The sequence below is a fragment of the Crocuta crocuta genome, unplaced genomic scaffold (genome assembly GCF_008692635.1).
Source record: "Crocuta crocuta isolate KB4526 unplaced genomic scaffold, BGI_CrCroc_1.0 scaffold479, whole genome shotgun sequence".
NCBI classification, from domain to species: Eukaryota; Metazoa; Chordata; class Mammalia; order Carnivora; family Hyaenidae; genus Crocuta; species Crocuta crocuta.
In genome coordinates this window covers 3,877,671-3,905,443 of record NW_027531875.1, presented here as the reverse complement: position 1 = coordinate 3,905,443, position 27,773 = coordinate 3,877,671, and the positions used below count along the sequence as shown (strand labels likewise).

The following is a 27,773-nucleotide window of genomic DNA, read 5'->3' as shown; positions in this document are numbered from 1 at the left end:
CTTCCTTTGCCCTTTGATTCCTTGAGAGTTTAGCCATAGAAAGGACTGACTTTGTCCCCTGTAACAATCCCCAGAAGTAGCTCCCACTGTGGGCAGACATCACCAATTTTCACTGGAAAATCATTTCCAAATGAATTCCCATTTGGAGTATGGGTACTATGGAAACCTATTACCTTTGGTACCATAGCATTCCATTTTGGTTCTCTTCCCACAATTCTATGAACAGTTCCTTATTACATTTTCTTCAAAATTCTCCCTGAGTATGTTTACTTTTTTTGCTTTGAAATTAATAAAATATGGTTTTTAGTTTTTGCTTTGCTTTGCTTTCTATATATATAATATATATAGAAAATATATATAAAATTATATATATGTATATATATATATATATTTTGCTGTAAATGATAAATCATTCAATCCCTTACTGATGTCTTAAGCAAAACTAATGAGATCGTAGAGTTTGGGAGTTTTATAAATATTAATTCACCATTAATATCAAAATTAAAAACATAGTAAAGAAAAGATAGTTATGTCTCTAAAATATTTTTTTAAATAAAAGTATAACTATAAGCTTTTCACTGCAATGGAAGTGAATGTGGTACAAGAAACTGGACTTTTCAATGTCCAAGAAACTGGGCCTGAAGTAATCTAAAACCTGACTAAATAAGTTGAGATGTAGAAAAATCACTGAGATTAATATAGGGGAATAAAAAGGTAAATGATATAAAAAATATCATTCATCAGGCATTTTTTGAGAGATCACAGGCTTGTCAGTGGCATAAATAAAAGGAGAAAATATACCTAAAATTAAAAAAATAAAATAAAAAACATCATTGAACATGTATTAAAGTAATTGCATTGAGTACTACGGTTATGCATTAGTCAGTTTAAGCTTTCGGAGAGCTAATTATAAGCCTAGTCTTAAACCATCAGATACCATATGAGTATAGTAAATGTTTAATACCCACTGGATTATGTGACTATAAATTGTAATGATCCCTTTACTTAGAATGGCTGGGATAAACATTGTAATGGTTTTCCAACCAATAAAAGAGCAATTTACAAATTTACATCTTGCACAGCAATCCACCCTAATTGAAATCTCTACATTGTATTTATTGCTATATAGGTATTATTTTCTGGAATTAAATCAGTATGCTTGAAATAATATGGAGTACATAGTAAATAGCTCTCAATAAATATTGTACATTATTATTACTAGTATTAACCTGGCAAAAAGTATGAGTAGTTCATTTGCTAAAATGTCTACTTAAATATTTAGGATAGAGATGTGAGAAAATTAGGTAGAGAAGTGAAAATATTTAAATAGTCCCCGTAAGTCTTATTTAACAAGTTTTACAGGTTGTATATTTATTTACATATTTATAAGTATAGGAACCTAACTGTGATATAAGGATAACCTACAGAAATAGAAATAAATATTATGCTCTGTTTAAAGAAACTCATTTCCCAAAGTGTTTTTGTTTGTTTGTTTGTTTTGAAATGTTTTTGTGATTTTCAGAGGGGAGAAAGAGGGAAAAGGAAGTGGAGTGAGAATTAAGGTGTAACTTCTGTGGCCTGTTTTGCCATATCCTTTCTCATTTACCTACAATAATCCTTAATATTTTATATTTTTCCTTGTATAATATTTTATATATGCGTGGTATTTGAAGAAGTAGATCAATGATGCTCTTGAATGGTTATTTGAAGACATTTACATCTCACTGAATAAATCCAAAGCTAAAGGAACATCTTTTCATGTGCTTCTTTGTTTTCTGTATCTTTCTCAGTGAAGTGTTTAAAAATTTTACCCACTTTTTTTTTCAGGTATCTATTGCCTTACTAATTTGAAAGTTCTTTCTGTATTATAGATACATTTCTGTGTGCATCAGAAATATTTTCTCCTAGTTCATGGCTTGTCATTTAATTTTCTTAATGGTATATTTTCATGAGCAGAGCTTTTTAAATATGAAGCCCAATTAATTTTTTTAATAATTCATGCTTTTCTCTCTTATCTAAGGAATCTCCCACTAATTCATAGATTTTTCTCTTATGCATTTTCCTGGAAGTCTTAATAATTTTGTGTTTACATTCATGTCTGTGATCCATTTCGAGTTAATATTTGTGTACAGCTGAGATTTTTTTTCCTTATACATATATTTTTTTTGTTTTAAGATATTCAGACCCATACTATTTGTTGAGAGAATATTATTTCTTCATTCAGATACCTTTAGTTCTTTGCTAAAAATTACTGGGTCATATATTTGTAGATTTATTTCTAGACTGCCTATTCTTTTCCATTTATCTGTGTGTATATCAGGTCTGTAATAATAATTATTACTATAGTTTGGTAGCCTAAGATCAATTAGCATGAATTATCTAATTAAGTTCTTTAAAATAAAAGGTTATTCAAGGTACTTCATGTTTCTACATGAATTTTAGAATCATCCATTTCCACTAAGATTTTCATAAGAATTATACTGAATTTGTATATTAATTGGGGAAAATGACATCATAACCATGTTGAGTTTTTGTATAAATGAATGTGGCTTATCTTGCTATTCACTTAGGTATTCTAAGTATATAGTATTATATCCTTTATCTATTTGCAGCTTAAAGCATATTTAAAATGACTTCTGTTTTGTTATATTTGTTCCTGTTTCAATTATTTTTATGAATGTAGGTGGTACTTTATTTAAAAACTCAATTTTCAATTGCTTATTTCTAAGATGCAGAAATACAATTGATATTTGTACATTCATTCTCTATCCTGAAACCTCAATAAAGTCCTTCAAGAGGTCTACTAACATTTTGTAGATTTATAAAGATTTTCTTCTTTTTCTAATGTTTATTTATTTATTTTGGGAGAGAGAGAGAGAGAGAGTGAGTAAGCACAAGCTGGGAGATGAGGAGAGGGAGAGAGAGAGAATCCCAAGCAGGTCCATGCTGCCAGTGCAGAACCCAACATGGGGCTCAAGCCCTAACTAACTGAGTCACTCAGGCACTCCAATTTATAGAGATTTTCCATGTAGACAATCAAGTCCTCTGAACACAAAGACAATTTTATTATTTTTAAAACATTGGTATGCTTTTCATTTATTTCCTTGCTTTATTGAATTGGTAGTAACTTCCAATTCAATGTTGAATAGAACTGGTAAGAGTGGACATTAATAATTTCTGTCTGGTCTTAGGGGAAAAGCATGAGTTTTTCACCTTTAAGAATTATATCAGAATTACATTAGCTGTATCTTTTTCATGTATGACCTTTATCAGGTTGACTACAGTATCTTGTCAGTTTGCTGAGGCTTTTAAAAATCATAAACAGATCTTTAATTTTTTAAAGTGTGAACTTTAGGCTGAGGTTTATTTTTACCTGTGGTTGTTCAACTTTTCCAAGATCATTTATTGAAAAGGCTATTGTTTACTTTTCAAGTTTAACTCTGCTTGGTCCTGTGACTTACTATGTACATTTTATAATTATCTTCGTATGTCTATATAAAGAATTTTCTGGCATTTTAGTAGAAATTGCATTAAAACTATAGATTATTTTGGGGAGAATTAAGATCTTTACCACATGGCATGTTTTTTCATTTATTTACATCTTTGATTTTTTATTGCATTTTAAAATTTTGCTGATATAAATCCTATACATGATTTACTAAATTTACACCTAAGTATTTAATTTTATTTGAACAAATTATAAATTCTATTGTGCTTGTTTCAATTTCCAAATGTTTATTGTTATTATTTATTATTTAGAAATTGAATTTTTATTGAATATTCATCTTGTATCTAGTGACCAGGCTGAATGCACTTAATATTTCTGGGATTTTATTTTGTAGATTGCTTAGAATTTTCCATATAAATAATCATGCCATCTTCAAGTAGGGACAGTTTCTTTCTTTCAAAAATATATTCTTTTTAATTCCTTTTCCATGCTTTATTAATTCACTAGAACTTCTACCACAATGTTGAATAAGAATCATGCACACTGTTCCTGATCTTAATAAAAAAATTAAGTAATTCAACATTAAGTATGCCGTTATAGGTTTTTGTACATGCTCTTTATAAAGTTGATGTTCCCTCTATTCCTAATTTGGGTTTTAATCATTAATAGATGTTGTATTTTGTAAAATGCTTTTTCTGTGTCTATTAATTTGATCATTTAAATTTTCTTCTATAGCCTGTTGATACGGTGGATTACATTGATTCTCAAAGATTGAGCCAGCCTTATATAATTTGAATACATCTCACTAGGGCATGGTGTGTAATTCTTGCTATACCTTGATGAATTCAATTTTCTAATATTTTAGAGTTTTTATATCTAAGTTCATGACAGATATTGGTCTGGGTTTTTTTGTTTGTTTGTTTTTCTTTTGGTTTATTTTTTGTTTCTGTACTGACCTTGCCTAGTTTTGTTATCAGAGTAATACTAACCTTGTAAAAGGAGTTGAGAAGTGTTCCCTCCTCTTATATTTTCTGGAAAAGTATGGGTAAAATTCTTATTAATTCCTTCCATGTTTAGCACAAGTCTCTATTAAACAACTGCATGTAGAGATTTTTTTCTAGTTTTTAAATATCAGATACAATTTTGAAATGGTTATAGTACTATTAAACTTTTCTACTTCATCTAAATCAAACTTTGGTATTTTGACACACACACATTGTATCTGAAATATAAAGAGCTTTTCCTGAAGCATATGTTCAGATAAAAGTAACACAACTCCACAGCACCCAATTTTTGTAAGAAAAATGTCTAGAAGATAAATCAGAGAAATAGGGATAAGTGGAAAACTAGAGTCAGGGTAGAGATGGGGATAAGCAAGTGGGGTGTGTGAGTAAAGGGGGAGAGGGATAAAAAGATGAAAATTTAGTGTAGCCACTTCTCTCATTTGCTTTGCAAATACTTTATAACATCTGGCTTCTGAATAATTGGGCTGCATAATACAATGCTTAGCTTCTTAATGTTCTTGTTAAAACCACATAGGATGGTGTGTTCTGCAGTTCAGTGACTTTTAAACATCTAACCAAGAACACAGACATCTGTGATAAAAAAGCACACCCTGGCCAGTGTATGCTTCACACACAGAGTACTCATGACTTGCATGGCATAGAAGATTAGTGCCTTTAATGTCATCCCAGAAATAGATTAATTTTGTTGCTAAAATAATTTTCTAATTTATAGTAGGAGGAAATGGGAGAGTGATTTTTGAAATAAAATTAAGGAATTCTGTGTTAAAACTTTAAAAAATCTAGAACAGGGAGATATGGTTACAAAACAATAACTGAAAATCTTTTTCACTGAGGTAACTTCCCTCATCCCCAAAGGCAGTTTTTGGTGGCTAATATTCACTAGAACACACTTTGAGAAGTGTTGTAATAGGATATTAACTAATCTGATTAGCATCTTTTTATTATGTATACTTTGAAATGTGCTTATGGATTCAGAGATAAATCCAATGTGGATCCTGATTCCAACTCCTTACCATTTATAGAATATGTACAACATAATAATAATATTATTGTGATAAGTGCATGAGAAGAGTTTTAACAAGTGCTTTTGATGATCAGGTAACAAAAAGATAACTTCTTCTCAGTAATGAAGATATTAAGTTCATTCAACAGTCATTTACTAAGCACTGACTATGTGATAAACACCTGATACTAAGGGTACAGTAGTAAATATAGTATTAAATAAGACATAAAGATCCATAATCTTGCAAAGTGAAAATAAAGAAGGTAACACAACTAAATCAGTAAGATAATTTCAGATGGTGGCAATAGAGGTAATTGAAGACTAAAGGGGATTGAAGACTTACGGATAGAGAATTTTAGCTGCATCTTGAATAAAGAAAAGAACTAGAGCATATGATAATGGTATGAAATATAATTACTGAATATATATATGTGTATATATATATATATATATATATATNAGGTACTAAAAGAGGGCATGTATGCAAACAGCTTATATTCAGGTATTTTCTTGATAAATAAAATCGGTGTATACCTACTCTGCATCAATCATTGTGCTCAGCACTAGGAATTTAATAACCTACCTTTAAAGGAACTGTAAAATGGTGAAAATGGAAAACTTTCTCCTATACAAAATAATAAGTAATGTGATAAAGCTATGCANAAAAAGATGTGCAAAGGTACTCTGTGAGGACAGAGGAGGTTGGGTATTTATCTCCACCTTGAAACTACAAGGCTGACTTTGTTGAGAGAGAGAGAGAGTGTGTGTGTGTGTATGTGTGTGTATGTATGTATATGTATCCTCACATATATATATTCTCAATGTGTGTGTATATGTATATTTATACACACATATATACACACAGATATATACACAGATACATATATATATGAGAGAGAGATGTTGAGAGAGAGGGAGAGAGTGTATACATCTCTATATGATAATAAAATATATATATATCAAATATTATATATATTTTACCTTTATTTTCTTACTTACATGCATATTTTGCCTAAAGAGAATACCATGAAAGGTTCTTGCATTAAAGATGAAAGAATGAATTTTAGGAACTAATTACAGCTCACAGTAGGACAATTGATCTAACAAAATCTTGGAGAACAGAAGAAGCGTGAGGACTAAATCCTATCTCAGTGCCAGAGAAAGGAGTTCAAAAGAGGTAAAAGAGGGAAAGAGGGAGATAGAGAGAGACAGCAAGAGAGAGAAAGAAGTACAGTTAGGAGTGTGGGAGAACCGTGTTGGGAGAGTGAGGTTTGTGAGTCACGCAGGTGATGATTTGCATAATTATGGGTTTGAAGTTTGACTGTGCCTGTGAGTACCAGCGATGAAGAAACACAGATCCTTAGGTTTCAATGATTTTACAGCACTAGAAAGATTAAAAAAAAAAAAAAAGATGTTAGAGCCCCAAAGATGGCACGTGTTGTTACAAGTGCTAACTCTGAGAAAGTTGAGAACCAGAGACTGAGAGAGGACAGCAATAAAGGGCTGAAAAGAGGGTTATAAACCTATATAAACATAGGCTCAGAATAGTTTTAGGGACTTCTAAAAAATGATAAAGACCTGTGGCTCTCTTAGATTTCTTATGCTTCACTGCCTGAAAAATTTTTTTTGTAATGTTTATAATCATATTCTCTAAGGGACTGTCTACAATAGAAAATGTCACATCTGATTTTAAATATGAGTTTATGATTTAGTTATTTCTGCAGAAAATTATATAAATAATAAGATTTGCAAAGATTAATATGGAAAGTTACACTGTATTATTGTATTTCTACATTGAATGTGCAATGAAATTTGATGTCATTATTAATTTACTACATCCATTCAAATTTATCAGTTACTGATAAGACAGGTTTTGGATTCTTCTTGGATACAAATAACAATAGTGGTTACAAAGTTATGACATTTACCATTATCATAATTTTCTTTGATATAATTCTACTAAAATCCAGTGTAATAATTTGAGACATATAATCATGAGTGTGGCTTCTCTGAGTATAAAATGGAAAACATGTTAGAACGATATAAACCTCATTTCTAGAGGTTTCTTTATCATATTATTCTTATATTTTTGTACATCATCTGCCACCATCTGAAATTACCTTATTGATTTATTTGTGTTGCCTTCTTTATTTTCACTTTGCAAGATCACTTTTTGTCTTATTTACTACTATATTTACTACTGTACCCTGAGTATCAGGTGTTTACACATACTCAGTGCTTAGTGAATGACTGTTGAATGCACTTAATCTCTTCATTACTAAGAGATGATTCTCACTGATTTTATGCTAGAATGAAGGCATATATGCTTACCTTCAAATGACCATGGTGATATGACATAAGGATAATAATGAGCTATGTTTAAGAAATATCTCCTTTAGTATTTAAGAAATTAATTATCTAAATTAATTTGATGGAATCTTTCAAAGCAGCATTTCACCTCAATACTCCATTTCCAAGATATCCTGATAACATGAAATATGGTGCAGAGATATGTATGTGTATTTACCAGTTTGTTCCATAAGACATGAAAAAGAATGTTTCTGGTTCAGTGTCTTGGCTTATCTACAGTGCTGCTTCATAAACTGAAGCATTGATACTGTCAGGAATTTCTTCTTAAATTGTCCTGTTAAGTGGCCATTATTTGCTCTGTCTCATGTGCATTGTGCCACTAGCTACTGTGGCTCTTCATTTCCACCTTTCTCAGTCGCTGAAGGTGAATTCAGGTTGCAAACTATAGTTCCATAGTAGCTATTACTTGCCTTTCCTATATTCTATTGCTGAAATTATCTTTGATGTCCCTGGAAAAGATGGGAAGTTTATCCTTTTTATTGTCTGCTTCATCTTCTTTCTCTCCGACTTTTCTTGATGTCCTTGTTGAGTTGTTTTTCATTTACTGGATCTTCTAAGGGTCTCTCTCCAAACTCTGTACTTTAATGTATTACAACCATCCATGTATTATAGTCTCATTATACTTAGAAATGTGTACAACCTGTCAAAAATAATTTAAACTTTCCCTGATGGATATTTCTGGTCATTGAATCAAGGAATTGAAGAGAACCAAATTGTAAATCAAAACCTGGCATGAAACATGCTATTCTATTGGAAATATAATTATATCAAATCTAAATACCTTTTCATTGAATTGCTTTTCGAGCCAAACCAACCAACAAGCAAACAAAAATAAACCTAACCTGGAAATGTTTGAAAGTAAAGAAGTAAAAACCTAAACCTTGAGTCTTAAAATTATACAAGTATATTACATACATGTCTTTATTTGCTAAATTCAGATATGAAAAAAAAGGAGCCAGCCACACCAATAAATTGACTCACCCCTATATAGAGAAAATAGGGCCTTACTAGGGAAACATTAAAGAAGATGCATTCCAAGGCAGAAGGCCAGATGAGAGATATATGTGATAGAACCCAACTTGTTCATGTTAGAATCAAGAACATCATATTACACAGTAACACTGCCAAAAGCATTATATATACCTTTGTATATATCTGTGCCCACAATGATACACTAAAGCTTGATTCAGGGACACTTGGGTGGCTCAGTTGGTTAAACACTGGACTCTTGATTCTGGCTTAGGTCATGATCTCACAGTCCATGGGATAGAGCCCTGTGTAGGGCTCTGCACTGTTAGGATTCTCACCCTCCCCTCCCTCCCTCCCTCCTTCTCTCTCTCTCTCCCTCCACTCTCTTTCTCTCTCTCAAAATAAATAAATAAACATTTGAAAATATATGGGGCGCCTGGGTGGCTCTGTCGGTTAAGCGTCCGACTTCAGCTCAGGTCATATCTCACAGTTCGTGGGTTCGAGCTCCGCGTCAGGCTCTGTGCTGACATCTGGCTCACAGCCTGGAGCCTGCTTCAAATTCTGAGTCTCCCTCTCTCTCTGACCCTCCCCTGCTCACACTGTCTCTCTCTCTTTCTCACAAATAAATTTTTAAAAAACATTAAAAATTTAGAAAAATTAAAATAGATGAATTCATATTTCTATGCCATGGCAGATAGTCATCCACAAAAAGTGATGGCTAATTGCCAAATATCTTGGAAAAGGTGGGTTTTTGTGGGAGGGAAATGAGAGAAGGTGTTGGATTAAGTGTCCATTCATCACCATTTATACACCTTACCGCTGAGTAATGTGTACAAAACCTTTTTAGTCTCTCTCTACTGGTTCCCGAGAATGACTGCCTCCAAAGTACTGAGAGAAGAGTTGTAATCCCCTTCCAACACACACACACACACACACGCACGCACGCACGCGCGCGCGCGCGCACACACACACAAACACCAACTGCTCTGCTTTCTGATGAAGAAAAGTGAAAGCTTTGAAGAATGATAAAATTAAATCATACTGGTTATTGGGAAACCTTAATGAAGAACTCTTCTTCACTGTGAAGTAATCCTGCTTTTGAGGATCTTTTACCTTGGCTTTATAGCAAATACCTAGGATTTAAATGACTAGGTATATGAGTGTAATATTCCTTCATCAAATGAAATTAGAAACTGCTTCTCTGGAAGTCTTCAAAAGATATAGAGCAAGAGAGTTATTTCATATGTTGACCATGACCAGTATCTGGTGCATAGCTTCAAATTTTGCTTTAAGTACCTTGTGTAAGGAAACTATGAAATGGTAACATTGTGACTATATATAGACAGAATAAATACACATTTAAAATGCAATCTATTTTCTGTCTATCAACTGGGGCAGACCTCCAGTGCATTATAGAAGTATATATTATAATGAAAGCTAATCATGAAAATTTATAGTATTGTGAAATCACATTAAATGAGTCCTTGCTCTATGAAAAGAAATTGGGAAATTTGCCATTGAATGTGAAATATTAAAAATATATTAGGTGGATAGAGTATATCAATTACTTTGAAGTCTATTTTCTAACTATACTGTATCAATACATACTTGAGGAATATAATGACCAGCACCATTGGCTCAGCTTCCATTATGTGTATTATTACCTAGGCAATAAATTTGGGTGAATCAAAAATCATACCCAGTTCACAATTTCTTTTATTAATAAATGCTGCCTGCTTAGATCAGCATATGTTTGGAATGACACTGTTCTATGATTGACTTTCCTATGCATAAAATAATGATTTTATCTATTCTGAAACAATTAAAATGCAAAGTCATGAATATTGTGTACAGGTAGACATATTTTGGGGGTCCTGAGTGAAAACATTTACTGCTGAAAAATTTTTAAATATTTTTGTTGTTGTTGTCTTCCATAATTCAGGTTATCTGGAATGAATATACCACCACCAATTATCAGCAACAAAAACTGGCTCAGACTGCATTTTGTTACAGACAGCAATCACCGATATCGTGGATTTAGTGCTCCATATCAAGGTATATTTAATGAATACCTTTGTCTCTTATGATATGTGAAATGATTTTGGTATATACAGCTGCATTTTGCAAGAGAAGCAAAATATCTTTTGCCTTAATAAATGGTAATTTGAATAAGCCAAAATGGCCATTCTCTTGCTGAGGCAATTATGTGATAACTAAATTACAAGAGAAAAGTTAGTTGGTTTTTACAGCACAATGCTCAAAATGAAGAATATTATGACCTCTAAATGGTAATATGTAACAAATGTAATGTTTTCTTTTAATAAAGTGGCTCAGCAATGGGACATGCTTCCTAAAGCTGTGCCACAGAACGCTGCAGAAAACCTAAAGTTGTAAATAGGCTCTCCATCAAATGAAATCCATTTTCACAGACAGTGTGTTTACTATTTGTAAATAGTTTGTTAGGATTATTATCCTAACAATTTTTATTAATATGTATAATTTGAATATGTGAGATATAGTATTTGATGTATTAACTTGAAAACACTCTTGGTTTAGAACAAGATTGTCATGAAGATGGAATATTAATGAAAATTTAGCTTCCATAATTTTTAGTAATAGTATGTGGGTTTAGTGTACTTTATCCTCAGACTACTTATGTAAATAAATCATTGCATTCTCAGTAGTGTATCAGCTACTGTTAATGGAATCATGAGCACTGCTCCAGTTACATTTTTCCATTTATCTGTTTTTTTATGCTTTCTTTTTTGGTAGTCTTAAGTTTAGGCACTTATTAACTTTAATACGGTAACTCTAGGTAGCTTAGAGTTAATACCTAAAATGTTAGGCCACATACCGTTTTCTGGAATACAAATTTCAACAGTTAATTTATATTTTGAAGACCAATAACCTATCTATAACTATCCTATCAATAGGATTTCTGACAATAGTAGTAACAGATTAATGTGATTGGTATTTTGAGATTTATAATAGTGTATTTGGTATCACTGTAGTAAAAATTCCAAAGATAATAACTCAAAAGTAAATATTTTAGGAAAAATCCACGGTACAAATATCAATAATTTCTATTGCTAATGTAGTTAATTTGAATGGAAGCATGAATGCAAATATGTTCTGAAGTCAATGCACTTCTTATAGTAGAATATATTACTCATGAAAGAATACTGTATTCTAAAATTGAAAATTAAATATGCATAGAACATTATATTTTATAGATTTTATTAAACTAGCTGTTCAGGGCATATTAACTTGAATCTTACCAGTTTCAGTCAGTGTCACTTTTGAATTTGAAATAGTATTTTGTTGAATTTCCAACTTCAATTTCTAAAAGTTTTGTATACTTCAGGAGTCAGAGGACTTGTTTATTGAAAAAATATCTTGTGGAGCCTCCTTATCTCTGGGTTGACCCCTTACCTTGTGGAGTTTTTCAACCACATGATTTTATGGCTCTAGTTCCCCTCTTTATGAGTTAAAGCAGATGGCATGGCAGAAATTCAAAAGGCTATCATCTTTGGCTCATGTGGTGATCTTTTCTACTGGATTCATGAAATCTTTCAGTCAGATGGGTTCTCTTCCTTATCTGACTAGAAAAAAAGTAGCAATTATTTCATATGTATGTGTAAAACCTGGAGGAAAAAAATTGCTCTCCTGTCTTAGAAATAAAAGGATACTTCATTTGCTTTATGTAGTATGGGTTCATGAAAGTGTCTTTAGATAGGATTGTTTTGCATTACAAGGCAATAGTGCAAAGCTGTCAGTAGATTTGTGTATTTAATTATTATTTTCACTATCCTACTCACTGATCTTAAATTGACTTTAATAGTACCTTCAGATTCAATTTGATTTTCTAGAATTGCCTATCTTGTTTCAGGACCAAATAAGAGCATAACAATGAATTCACTGTAGTAAAATAGAAAGGAAGTGTTTTATGGGGTATGATATTTTTTCTATTTTCTGCAGGAAAAGGAACTCAAAAGAGGGTAATTTTTGATGTAATCTATATCTATACAGTATAGAGGAAATAAAGTAGTTGAAGAATATGGAAGCTATGATGTAATAATATGATCAAGGACATTTTTATTATATAAAAATCCACCTTTACATGGGTCCTTTTAAAACCTTTCTGGCATAGACCTGATTATGTCCAAATATTAGACAACATGAAAATTCTTGAACTTGTAAGCAAATAAAGAAATTTGGACTAAAATAGAAACTCTAATATGCTAACTTAAATAGCAGTAAAACTCATAACTCTGACATGCTGAAATACATGCCCTAGCAAGAAATGGTAATCATGCTGTTTTACATCATACTAGCTAACATTTAATTTCAGCAGTGTCTAGATTAAAATCAATTAAAGAGAAAAAAATTATGGAATGTACTATACAAAAGACACTACCAGTTCTCTGCATAGTACGGGTCTTAGCATTTACTTATTTTTGAGACACAGAGAAACAGCATGAACAGGAGAGGGGCAGAGTGAGAGAAATACACAGGATCTGAAGCAGAATCTAGGCTCTGAGCTCTCAGCACAGAGCATGATGCAGGGCTCAGGCTCAGGAACCCTTGAGATTATGACCTGAGCTGGTTGGTCGCTTAACCAACTGAACCACCCAGGTGCCCCCTAGTACAGTTTCTTAAGAACTCAAGTTATTATTGAGTTATCTATTATTTTTAATTTAATGTTTTACTGAAGCTCTAGGTTTCCAAAGACTGATTATTTTCTTGATAGCATTTCTATTGACCCTGAGTTCTTTATAAAATACCATGGAAATTAACTGCAAACTTATTAAATGTTCCTGAATGAATGGCATAGCTGTTTTACAGTCTGTCCCATAATGAATGGCTTGCAGTCACACCAACATGCTTTCCTCAATAGAACCTCCTTTAAATTGTGTTAGAATCCAGCTTCATGATTGGTTTAGATATTATAATTTAAATAGGGTTCAGTAGAGGTTATGGATAACACACTAATAAATGTAGTTCTGTTTTAACTCAAAAATACTGAGAGAATTCTTGATTTAAATAAAATGCCTTAGATATGTAAATCGCTTCTGCCTCCCCAGATCCCACACTGAATATTGTCCACTTAAACCATCTATTTTTTTCCCCTCTGAGTTTATTTATATTGAGAAACCCTTCTTTGAAAATTCTACTATTATCTCTACTGTGCTTTTGAATTTTTTCCTCTTCAATTTTCAACTCTTCCCCCAAAGACTCATTTCCATTTCATTTTACTAAATTAGCCTTTGTTTTGTAAATTCTTCCTTCATTCAAGTTTCATTAAAACTCTTCTAATGAGAACTTGGATTGTGTTTCTTCACATGTAAGTGGTGTAACTTTTCTTTAACTGTGGTGTCTGAGAATTCTCATATTTATTTACTGAAACCTCCATAGCATTGTCATTTGATTTTAATTAAAAACATAAAATCTATTTATTTTACATTTCTGTGATTATGAGCATGTTCTTAATTTCTAAATTGGACTAGATTTTCAGATGACCCTCAATGTCCTGTACAGAAAACTGTACCTCTAGATGATGTTTATTTAAAAGTATTATTTTTTTCTCATAAGTGTCAACTATTCAAAGATGAAATATTATTACTTCTTTTTTTGTTTTAAATTGTTCAACATTTCTCATTTTTTTTAATGTGCAAAGATTTTGTAGCTGTAGATTTTCACAAAATTGTCTTTGGCACATAATTTTAGGAATTGCAACAATATAATCAATTCCATATATCCAAAAATGAATGTTTTTATATTATAGATTAAGTTTTCTAAATTCTTACAGATTTTATCACATTTTTAATTTACTCCTTTCTTCCATAATTTTATTTGATTCTTCTTATGCAGGTTAATATTTTGTAGATACTTATTTTCATTTTAACAAAGATACATCAATAGTAATACAGTATTTTAAAGTTATGGAAGGGGAAATACTTTATTACATCATTTCTCAAAGAGTTGTCATCATTTTGGGATCAGCTGTGTGTCTTTTTGGTGAGAAAAACATATTTAATGAATGGGAGTTTCAAATTGTATTGAAAATGCACTGCCATAAACCTCAGTCACACAGAGGCTCATGGCATTTTAGACACACATAATTTAAGTGAAAAACAACTTTTGAGTAGTATTCCATTTTTTACACTTGGAAAAGTTTTGACATAAATGTGAGTGCAGAGTTATTGAACAAAGATAAATAAGATTATCAGAGATCCAGGATAGTATATCAGGAAAATAATGAGATTTGGAGTCAGAAGATCAGAGTTGAATTGTGAGGTTGCTAATTGCTGTCTGAATTGTGTGAGCCTTTGTTTCGCCATCAGTTTTTTAAAAAAGTCATACTTGCCAGACACATAATTATTGTGCAAATCAAAATGCATTTATATTTCTATGAGTAAAAGCCAGACATGTAGTAAACAAAGATGCTTCAGTGAAAGGAAATAATCAACCATGTGAAATGGATGAGAAATACACTTTCTAACCAAGAAGTAAAAATAGTTTAACAATTGTGATCAAACATAAATTTGAATCCAGGAATCGCATTTACAATGAAAAATGCTGTTTCATAAGGACATGTCTATGTTTCTCCAGCAAAAAAAATAGCACGTTTCTTTAGAACCCAATTTTAAAATGAGTCTTAAAAAAAATAAGCTGAGAGGCAGTTTCCTCTTTACAACATAATTTTTAAAATAATATAGTTCACATTTTAAAATGCAGCGCAACCTCAAAGCAACCTGTTTAATATATTTCTTTCTAATTTTGCTGAGGCATCAGTCTCCGTCGTACCTTCATATATCCATTTTGAATAAAGCATAGGGAATCCTATCCTATGATTGTAATCACAAACCTCTCCTCTAATTTGGTCACCATCAGTGTAAGTCATATGACTTCAAGGTTGGAGGTGAGACGGTAACATAGTAAGAGAGATCAAAACTTTTGGTTTGGATAATTTAGGCGTAAGTAGTTTACTGTAATAGAAATGTTGTACATAGACAGGTAACTTTCCTGGTGAAGACATGGACAGGACTTTTTAGCATAATTCAAGAAGTATTATATATATACATATATATGTGTACATATATATTTCATATTATAGTAGGTATTTTTTAATGCTACAGTGAAAAATTCATAAACTGTGAATTATCATTTCAAAATAATCCCTTTTTCATACATTAGATGAAATGCATTAGTTTAAGCTTAGGACGTAAGCTAGTTATGTTCATTTGATGAGTTTTGAGAGAATAATATGTTGAGCTCCATTAGTGAATAGTGTTTGAGAGTAACTTCTAATCCTGTACATTATTTCCTTTTGATTTTATTATGAACATCACTTTTTTTTCTTCATGTCTCCTTCAGTGCTAAATAATTACTTTCACCTGGAAATTCTTTTTTTGTTCTTTTAAATTTTATTGTGATGTTAAAAAAAGAACCTTATTTTATTTCTTGCTTTATGAACTTGTCTGGTGTATAGAGTTCATTGTTGTAATTAGTACAATGTCTACACAACCAGCAGAGAGACTGAAGATACTCAGTAGTCAAAATGGTGAAATAACTATTGGTCTGTCTAAAAGAACCATTAAAAACTCCCCTATAGTATTTCCCCCTGTGATGTGAATTTATGTATGATAGTCCACACCAGTATAACATTTAAGTCCTTTTACCACATTAGTTGATAATGATAGAATTAAATTCTTCCATTGCTAACAAAAATACTTTTTTATTCCCATCTTTAAACTCATTTGCCAATCTTCTTATATATCCCCCAGCCCAAAATTCTGTTCAGAAGTTGTGGGTGCATTTGATAGAGAGCTGGTTGTCATTTCATTTCAAATTTCTCAGACGTAGACATTTCACTCTGAAACACAACCTACAAACCCATGTGAAGCATTGTATACAAGAAAGAAAATGCTAGAGACTAATTTTTGCTTAACTTTAGTCAAATATAAAAAGTTCTAGTAAAATATTTTTATCTTGCTAAACACTTTAATATGTATGAATTAAAATTAAGCCGTATGACTGTATTTACATTTGGGCCATAGTTTTAATATATAAAATGAGATTTTAGATACAAAGTAGAATATTATGAATGATATTTCCTTTATCCCACCTTGCTGTTTTATAGTCCTTTCATTCTGGTTGTGGGGTAACTACATGTATTGACATGGTGACTACCTAGAATTATTGATGTACATCATTTATGAGAAAATATTTTGGAAACATTACATTCAGATTCTGATAAAGAGAATCACTTAAAACCAGGTGGTAAATGGTTTTTAAGCCAAGTACAGCAAGAAAATTGAAAGAGAAAGGATGTATGTACTGAATAGTCACAGAAATCAGCATATTAAAGATTATATGGAGACTGTTATATAATTTTCATTATTTTCTTAGGAATTGAACCAATCCCCATAACACTGATAGGAGAATGACTTACTTACAGTCAAGAAGGAAAATATCATGGTTGTTACTTTAAAGAAAGATCTTTAATGCTTACATTTGCTAAGTGTTCTTTCTTAAGCCAGTATTTCTATTGATTCTTTAAAAAAAAACATTTAATGCTAAAAAAATCTTTACTGTTTGCTAAGTGTTCTTTTTTAGGCTATTGTTTAATCCATTTATATAAACTCTTTGTTGATACACTTTAAAAAGTAAAAGGCAAATTATATTAACCTTATGTTACAATCTCTTGGGATTTGTAAGAATCCAGAAATATCTTAGTAAAATGATTGTGGCTTAGATTACTAATTTTAAATACAACAACAACTATAAATAAGAGATAATTGTCAAATATCCATTTGTAATATGAGTAATACATTCTAAAATATATAGTAGGGTTAATATATAGTGTTTGATAAAACTGAAAAAAAATTTATCTTGGTATAACATTTTAATGTGGCTCATAGTTTCCTGCAAAAGATAGAATAAACTTGCTAATAATCTCTTCTAGGGAAACCATCTCTTTTGTGTGTTAACTCACCTTCCTTGGGGGAAAGCTCAAACTTTCAGGATTAAATCACAGGCTTCTTTAAAGAAAACATTTAGATATAAGTGATAGCCTATGAGCCCTAATAGTGATGGGATGAAATGGACTGTTCTTGCTGTCAATCATGATAGCAACCAGTCTCAGTGGAGATGTCATTGTTTGGTACTTTAGAATGCTGTAGACATCTACTGCTCATGTCTACGAGGAAACTCGTGGTATGCTCTTTAAGTTTGGTCAGTTGTCTACCTTTCTGACCCTACTCCATGGCATCTTTTGTTGGGTCTTCCCATCTACTCTTTAGCTAAAGCTCTTTAAGCCTCATTTTCCAATATAAATTCTTTTTTTGCCCTTTAGCATGGCAGGGCCCTGGCTCTGTGTTAATTCACTCATACCTATCTGCCACCCAATATCCATCCATCGATAAAGTATAAAACTACCTACTTGTTGGATACATTCTACTCTGGTGTTCTGCTGAATCTGGGTATGTCTTTAAGGGGCTTACATTTTTCCATTAAGTCAGTGCTGTAAGATTTCAGAATTAATCCCTTTAAGCAAATGTAGTATCTCTATATGTAGCAAATTTACATATAGATGCTTCTAGTATCTCTAACTAACTTCCATCCTCCATGAGAGATTTTATAGAAAAAGGCAGCTTAGGCTTTCTGTTCCTATTGGATGGTGGGAAAGCTTTTCTTTTCTTTTTTTTTTTAACATCACGTCCTGAGTTTTCACTAATCATGGGTTTTGTAAAGCTCTGTTAACTAGGTCTTCCAGGTTTGTCTCTTGATCTGAAAAGGGAACTGTTTGAAATTTATGTTTCATAATCTCCTTCACCATAATATGACTTTGAAGACTAATCTTTAGATATAAATTTTAGTTATATATTTAGTTACATTATATAAAAATGTAATTTTTAGTCAAAGTTGTATAAGAATTCTCTGAAATCAAAAGGATCCCAGGTATTCAAGATGAATAGATTTTAGATTTAATCTAAAATTAACTATATATTTAAATATTTTAGATTTTCAAAATAGTCCAGCTATCATTAAGTTTAAAATTGATCTCCTCAACGAAATTTACATATTATATTTCCTACATAAGTCTAAAAAATATTCTGTATTGATTTCTGTACTGTTATTTAAGTTACATTCACAATTGCAAATTGATTTTTTAAAAATATGTAACTCTATAATATTTGCTATCTGTATTATTTCAACAAACCTTTGGCTAGTAGTTTCAGTTAATATAATTTCTATCAAGTATTTAAAATTTTTATAATATAATGAATTTATGAATAACATATTTTTGTCTATAATTGTTTGAATCTCTTTTATTTCAAAGTATATCTGGTAGATTACTAAAATTGCCATCAATTGATGGTAGTACCTCATGGTGATTCAATATTGTTCTATGTAGTATTCATTTGTCTATAAACATATATGATAAAGTTTTACTCCCATTAGGAATTCTTAGGGTGCTGGGTGGCTCAGTTGGTTAAGTGCCTGACTTCAGCTCAGACCATGATTTCATCGTTTGTGAGTTTGAGACCCACGTTGGGCTCTGTGCTAACAGCTCAGAGCCTGGAGCCTGCTTCAGATTCTGTGTCTGTCTCTTACTCTGTCCCTCCCCTGCTCACACTGTCTCTCTTTCAAAAATAAGTAAACATTTTAAAACTTTTTTAAAAAAGGAAGAAAAAGAATTCATAAATGCTAACATTTACTGTCTCTAATGAGGGCAATTTTGTTATAGCACCTAAGCATGAGTACTTAACAAAAGATGATTGATTAAGTTGGTGTTTAATAAACAAAATTCAGTGTTTTATAAATTCTGTTGCAATGACAATTATATTGGACCGGTAATTTTGTCTTCAGTAATGATTCAGTAATTGCACAAGATGGCCTCCAAAGGGCTTCAGTCAAGCACAACAAATACAAGCAATCAAACACACTGTATATGATTGATTCTTCATTGTTGGCATAAAAAAATGGAGTCTGAGGCAGCACTCGGGGATCTTACATTCATTTTACAGGCAGTTTTACTCTGCCATTCAAAAATAACATCACAAAATTAAAATCCCTAGACTTTTAAAATTCAAATTTACAGATATCTAGAAATAGTAAAAGGCAGTTTAGAAAAAGTTCCTTCAAATGATAAAGATAATATTAAGATTTTCCTGAAGTGGAGAGCTGTATGGCAATAGTGGTCACAAAGGGGCCAATGTGGGGGCCCCAAATGCTCCAGAAACACTGGGTTAAAGAAATTTAAGTTGAAATGTTTTATTTAAGCAAATAAGACCTTTCAAAGTTATATAGGACCTACTTTTCCTCAAGACACGTTTTAGGATACGATTCTTTAAAAAACTTTTTTAGTGGTTTATTTATTTCTGAGAGAGAGAGAGACAGCATGAACAGGAGTGGGTCAGAGAGAGAGGGAGACACAGAATCCGAAGCAGGCTTCAGGTTCTGAGCTAGCTGTCAGCACAGAGACTGATGGGGGGCTCTAACCCACAAATTGTGAGATAATGACCTGAGCCAAAGTCAGACGCTTAACGGACTGAATCACCCAGGCACCCCTAGGGAATGATTCTCTATGGAATGAAGGACTAGATTCATGTGACAAGGTATTTATTATCACCTAGCTTGAACTTTTCTTCAGTTATTTAATTAACTGAAGTATAAATGAGGCATGCAAATAGCTAATGGTATTTAATTAAACTAAAATAAATTTTTGAATCAAAGCCCCATTTGAAATTATTATGGCACATTTATTTGTTCATTGACTATCCAACAGAAATATTCCTGAGTACTTCCTTTGTAGCCAACACTGAGCTAGGCTCTGATACTCCACAGTCCCAGAATTCAGAGTTTCCTGTCTAGTATGTGGAAAGATGCTTGACTATTCCATTAAAGGAAACATGATTTATGAAGAATAGTAATAAAGAAAATGTAAGCTCATGTGGGGAGTGAAAGAGAATATATGGTCCAGGAAAGCCTTGAGAATACTTGGCACCAGACTCACGTATTGAAGGATGCAGAGTCGTTTTAGGGTAAATGGCAATGACAGACATATCGATGCTATAAAACTGTCTTTGTTCAGGTTGGCCATATAGGTTATGAAAATGTTGAAATAGTGCTGATTGGTAAATAAGTAGCTACTATCATGGGTCAAGAATATCTGTACTGCATTCCTGACTCCTGAACTGCCCCCAGCTCTTTCACGACTCACTGGATAGTCCCGAAATATAAAAATGGCTATTAGCTGGTGCAACAGGACACCTTCTAGATACTACTTGTGACCAACCTTCCCAGTACAGTTTCTAGTCCTACCAGCTGTTATTCAATATCCTTAATATCATCTAGACCTTCTGGTTAATGACAAATTTAAAGTGACCAGCCAAACAAAAGAAAACAAAACAAACAAAATAAAACAAAACAAAGAAACAAACAAAAAACCCCCAACCAACACTGCTGTCTATTACTATCAGATGACTTTAAAAAGAGGTATTGTTTACTTCAACAAATAGCACATATCTATGCAAATTAAAAGGTATGAGCAATATAACTATTCTATCTACTCCATGAAAGCTAGAAAACAAATTTTGAAGTCTCGTAGCTACCTGGTTTTATAGTTTGCAACTCTCTAAAGACAGTGAGGGTGTCCTTTATCCCTTTATCCCCAGAGTTTCCCGTTATTATAAGTGCCAAACAAATGTTGAGCAAATGCTTGAATGTCATAAGTTCATATGCATGTGTCACAATTTACAAAGTATTTGCACACACATTATCTCATGCAATCCTCACATCGATTGTGTATTATCTCTGTTTTACCAAACCAGAAACAGAGTGGCATGAATGACGCAGGCCTGCCTGGCATGGGAACACACCTGCTAGGTGGCAGGTTGGGGGTGCATGCCTCCGGCCCTGTGCCGGATACTGCACAGCCCAAGGAATGGGGCATATTGGTGTAATGCCCTTAGGTATCCTATTTGAGCTAATAGCCCTGTCAAAAAAAGTGGTAAGCCCAGAGTCACATTAGAAAATAGCAGAACCAAGGCACCTGGGTGGCTCAGTAGGTTAAGCATCCGACGTTGGCTCAGGTCACGATCACACAGTTTGTGAGTTCAAGCCCTGTTTTGGAGTATGTCGGCTGTCTGCACAGAGCCCACTTCAGATCCTCTGTTCCTGTTTCTCTCTGCCCTCCCTTGCTTGAACTGTCTCTTTCTCTTTTACTCTCTCTCTTTCTCTCTCTCAAAAATATATAAACGTTAAAAAAAAACCTTAAAAAATAGCAGAACCAGGTCTTAACTGTTAGGGTTTTTACTTTTAAACCCTGTGCTAAATCCACTGAGAACTCCAGCCTTAGTTGTATTCAAATTTGCAAAATTGCAGAATTGGTATTTTTTTTAACTATTTTTTTTTAATGTTTTTTATTTATTTCTAGGAGAAAGCGAGAGAGAGAGTGTCAGCAGGGGAGGGTCAGAGGGAGAGGGAGTCACAGACTGAAACAGGCTCCAGGCTCTGAGCTGGCAATCAGCACAGAGCCCGATGCGGGGCTCGAACCCATGAACCGTGAGATCATGACCTAAGCGAAAGTCGGACGCTTAACCGACTCAGCCACCCAGGCGCCCCCAGAATTGGTATTTATAAAAATTTTTTTTTTTATGTTTTATTTATTTTTGTGAGAAAGAGACAGAGACAGTGTGAGCAGGGGAGGATCAGAGAGAGAGGGAGACACAGAATCCGAAGACAGTCTCCAAGTTCTGAGCCAGCTGTCAGCACAGATCACGTCGCAGGGCTTGAACCCACGAATCGTGAGATCATAACCTGAGCCGAAGTCGGACGCCCAACCGACTGAGTCACCCTGGCGCCCCAGAATTGGTATTTTTAGAAAAGGTGAAAATTCACTGAGACTCAAATTTGGTGAATAAATAAGTGAAAATTGTGGAAATACACTGCTCTTGATTAAAAGTGACATGTTCATTCAATAATGATATCAGTTATTAAATTAGTTAATATATGTAAAGCATTTTGTTTTTATTTTTTAAGTTATATTTTTAATGTTTGTTTATTTTTTGAGAAAGAGACAGAGACAGAGTACGAGTGGGGGAGGGTCAGAGAGAGAGGGAGACACAGAATCCTAAGCAGGCTCCAGGCTCTGAGCTGTCAGCACAGAGTCTGATGTGGGGCTCGAACTCACAAACCATGAGATCAAGATTTGAGCTGAAGTCGGATGCTTAACCGACTGAGCCATCCAGGCACTCCATGTAAAGCATTTTGAATAGTGTCTGACAGAGAGTAAGCATTATATAAAATGTTAGCTATTATTACTATTATCAGCAGCAGCAGCAGGAGAATCATCATCATCCTTATTTTACTAAATGATTTGGAAGGCAATTTTAAGCATATTTGAATAATGGGGGCATTATTTGAAATGAAAATATCTCAACTTTTCACAGTAATTAGCTGAAGACTCATTTATTTGATTACATAATATAAGTGCTTGTTAGTTGATTTTTAAGAAAGGATTCCATTTAACAGAGGTTTCAATACAGTTGATATTATAATGAAAATTATTCCCAGTAAACAATGTCAAATATTTAACAGAGAAGTGTCTTACAAATGAACCATGTGAGATATGAACAGAGTATATTCATTGCTCTACTATATGTCCACAGGGTGAAACAAACAATAAAATCATCTGCTGTTATAGGCTTATTTATCTGTTTATTAGATCAGGTACTACTGATGACTGTTATTGGAAAACCCAAGAAAGAATCTGTAGCCATAAAACAGTTTAAGGTGAAAGAAATATAATAACCCTTATTAGGAAAGGCAACAGTTTCATTATATGCAGAGTACTTTTGTTGGAGAAGGTCAAATTAAAACATTATATTGTTGATCTAAAAAGAAAGCAACATTGTTATATTGGGATATATCCTCCTTTGCTACAGAAAACATAACAAGTACTAACTTGAGACTCCAGATTTGTGTTCATACACTTGTGTTGAATTTCCAAGTAAATACTTATCTTTACAGTTCATCAACATAACAGAAAGCCAGTTAACTCTTTCCTGAGGCAGATGTTTAAGGAAGAAATAGCAACAAAAACTAAGATTGTAAAAGTAGAGAGAACTAGAGATTACCAGGAATAAATTTCCTTTTGCACAAGTATTGCTCTGGAAAGAGCTCTGGACTAGAAGTTGGTGGATCTGGGTACATGAATGGATTCCTTAGTATTTCAGGACCCTGAGGTCATTAGATAATGGAAGGATAGACTTTTTCCAAGTCTAAATAGAACTATTTGGTATCATGCCAGCACTCAAATGTTTCTCGGATGATAGGTCAGTTTCACAGTAGTACACACACACACACACACACACACACACACACACACACACACATATACACAATTTCATATTTTCTCATAGCCACATAAAAAAGCAAAAGACATAGATGAAATAAAATTTAATTATATTCAACTACTATGTCCAAAACATTAACATGTCAACAGTAATGTAAAATATTAATGATATCTTTTGCATTGTGTTTTTCAATTAAGTCTCAAAAATCTAAATCCGTTTTGCACTTAAAGCACAGCTCATTCTTCATATTAAATTTTCAATGCAAGGAATTGGTTATTTAGTATGCTAGAAAAATAATTTACTTAAAATAATAACTATGATATTTCAATTTATTAGTATCTGTGATTTACCTAGATTTCACTATAAATTCTTATATAAAATATTCAAATAAATGTGAATAAAATTTATAAATTTCATGTATAAAATATTTAATGCATAAAATATTCAAATAAATACGTTATAATGCTCCATCATTATGTGGTTCCAACACTTTCACTATAAAACTACATCTTATTGCATGCAATGGTTAAAATGAGGTACCAAAACAATAAAATTGCATTTAATGTAAAAATATTTCATGGTATTTCTAAGTTGAAATTAAAATGAGTTAGAGTAAAATAAAATTAAAAATTCAGCTTTCAGTTTCACTAGCCACATTTCAACTGCTAAAGAGCCACTGGTGGCCAGTGGTGGCTAGTCTCCGACACTGCTCAGCCTCTGCCGACCCCACGAACAGCCCTCCTGGGTGGCTGAGCTACTGCTCTCCAGCTACATCAAAGTACGAGAAACCTTCAAAAATCACAATAAATATGACATAGTATACTTTATCCCATTGTTCCTCAGCTTTGTGGTACTTTCCACTAATTCTATATGACTTATTGTGTATGATCATTGTACTGCAGGATATGCCTTATTTTAGACCTTTAGAATCTATAATTATTGGAAAAATCATGATTTTCTTCTTTACTGTATACAGCTTAAAATAAATCCACAGAATAAAAGCAGTCAACAGAATTCTGACATTCCCCTTTAAAAATTTTTAAAAACATTAATTTTTAGAAGATCAATTTTCTTTTTTTTCTTTCTTGCTTTTTTTGGGGGGAGGGCCCCATTAGGATTTAGCATGCTTACTCTGCCAGACGTGTGGGATAGGCAGATCAGTCTTTTACCCACCACAAATATATTGAGAAAGTTTAAGCTTGTATTTAAGAAATGGGATAAATGCTTCTGATTATGTTCTGATTATCTATCATAGGCATGATTTCATATGTTCTGTTATTTCATTTTCTCCATAAGGATATGCATTCTTTGATTCAGAAAGTATGGTAACTAAATGCAAACAGCAAAATACCCAAATGCATGCTTAGCTTTAAGAATGATTCAGGGGCGCCTGGGTGGCTTAGTCGGTTAAGCGTCCGACTTTCGCTTAGGTCATGATCTCGCGGTTCCTGGGTTCGAGCCCTGCGTCAGGCTCTGTGCTGACTGCCAGCTCAGAGCCTGGAGCCTATTTCAGAGTCTGTTTCTCCCTCTCTCTCTGACCCTCCCCTGTTCACGCAGTCTCTCTCTCTCTCTCCTAGAAATAAATAAAACATTTAAAAAAAAAAACTTAAAAAAAAATGATTCAGATTTTTTTTGTTTGTTTGTTTTCACTGTTGGATATACTAACATTCCAGTAAGTAATTTCCAGAATTCCAGAAGAAAGATACTTTCAACATGCATCTTACCCAGGATACAAACTCAGGTCTTGTGATCATATTAACCTGGTGAATTAGTTTGCTAGGGTTGCCATAACAAAATATCACACACTGGATGGCTTACACAGCAGAAATCTGTTTCTCGCAGTTCTGGAGTCTGTGAAGTCCCAAGATCAAGACGTAAGTAGGTTTGATGTCTTCTAATGCTTCCCTCCTTGTCTTGCAGATAGATGGTCACTTTCTTGCTGTGTTCTCACATGGCCTTTCCTCTGTGCACATTCAAGCCCAGTGTCTGTCTCTCCATGTCCAAAATTTCTCTCCTTGTAGGGATATCAGCTATACTGGATTAGGGCCCATCCTTAAGTACTTATTTTACCTTAACCACCTCTTTAAAGAATGCATCCCTAAATGCAGTCACATCTTGAGGCACTGGGGGTTAGGACTTCAAACATATGAATTTTGGAAGGATGAAATTCAGCCATAAAACACAGTTTCAATTCACATCAGACACAGTTTCATTCTAAACTACCAAGTCTCAGCTATTAATCAGATTACTAAACGCAATTGAATGTTAAGTTCTTCCCTCTCTCCTATCCTAGCACTTAGCATTCAGTTTCTACCGGAAGGGTTCAATTGGCTGATGTCTTTCCTTCTTGTATTTTCCTTTTTCTTCTAAACTCCTTATGTGGGGCTGTTTTAGGTTTCAGTAAGATCAAACAAGTAGAGCAGAGAAGAGGTCAAGGAATTGGTTTTGACCTCAGTCCTAAACTGGCCACATGCTCACCAGTTCTGATTGTCAGACTGACTCTGTCATGGGCAGTCCTGGGGCCTTTTCAGTGATTCCAGCTGGGTCTCTCACTTCTGCAATTTCTTTTCCCAGGGGGTGCATCTAAAGGGGCACTTGCCAGAGTGGGGTCTCCAGCTACTTGACACCCCCAACCTTCTTCCGTTGAGATGTTTTTTACTCCTCAGGTACCTACTTGGATAGGTCCCCAAACGATGTGGTTTTAAACCTCTGAAACCCATGATCCTCCTTGGTGAACCAGAAAAAAGTTTTGCTCTGGTTGAAAAAGCAGGCTTATCTCAACACAGAAGCTCTCTCTTCTCTCACCCTCTGAATTTCCTCAACAGATGTCAGTTTTAGCTTATTCCTGTGTGATTTTGGCTTTAGCTTTCTCAGACATGAACAGACACCAATCTTTTTTGTATGCCAACTGCATGAAATGAATTTCATAACTGAGAGATACCATTGAAGCCCACATCACTAAACTAGCACCAGAAGGTATAATTCTTCCCCCTTCCCCCAGAAAGGCTAGGAAAAGGGTACTTGATGATGTGTGAGGGTTCTCTCAAAGGAAATAATTCCACCAATCTCCTCTCTTCTCTGTACCCTTTTAACATCTTTTCTCTGTCTGAAGAGTCCAAGAGTCACAAAACAGATTCCTTTCCATTTCTTTTGAAAATGATTTATATAAGAAGTTGAATCTGTCATACATTCATTTAAATATCTTAATGTTTATTAAATTAGTACTTTCATTGAGGTTGAATCAGGAACAGCCCCATTCAAACCTCTTGGTATACACTCCACACATACATATATACATACCTCTATGGAAATGTTTATGTACTTGCTGATATCAGTCTTTATATTAAAAAATTTTTTATGTCTTTATTTTATTTTGAGAGACAGAGACAGAGAGTGAGTGGGGGAGGGGCAGAGAGAGAGGGAGACACAGAATCTGAAGCAGTCTCCAGGCTCTGAGCTGTCAGCACAGAGCCTGACACGGGGCTTGAACCCACAGACTGTGAGATCATGACCTGAGCTGAAGTCAGATGCTTAACCGACTGAGCCACCTAGGCACCCCCAGTCTTTACATTTTGATAGAATATTTGATAGCC

General features: G+C 33.3%; 1 protein-coding gene across 3 annotated transcripts in view; it reads left to right on the top strand.

The window, feature by feature from the left end:
• Positions 1-27,773, top strand: part of CSMD3 (CUB and Sushi multiple domains 3) — a 1,194,711-nt gene that overhangs the window by 427,782 nt on the left and 739,156 nt on the right. For all 3 annotated transcript variants that reach the window (XM_077772930.1, XM_077772929.1, XM_077772928.1), the window contains exon 6: positions 10,758-10,870. In XM_077772930.1, coding sequence (XP_077629056.1) covers positions 10,758-10,870 — 113 coding nt within the window. The remainder of the gene's footprint in view (positions 1-10,757; positions 10,871-27,773) is intronic.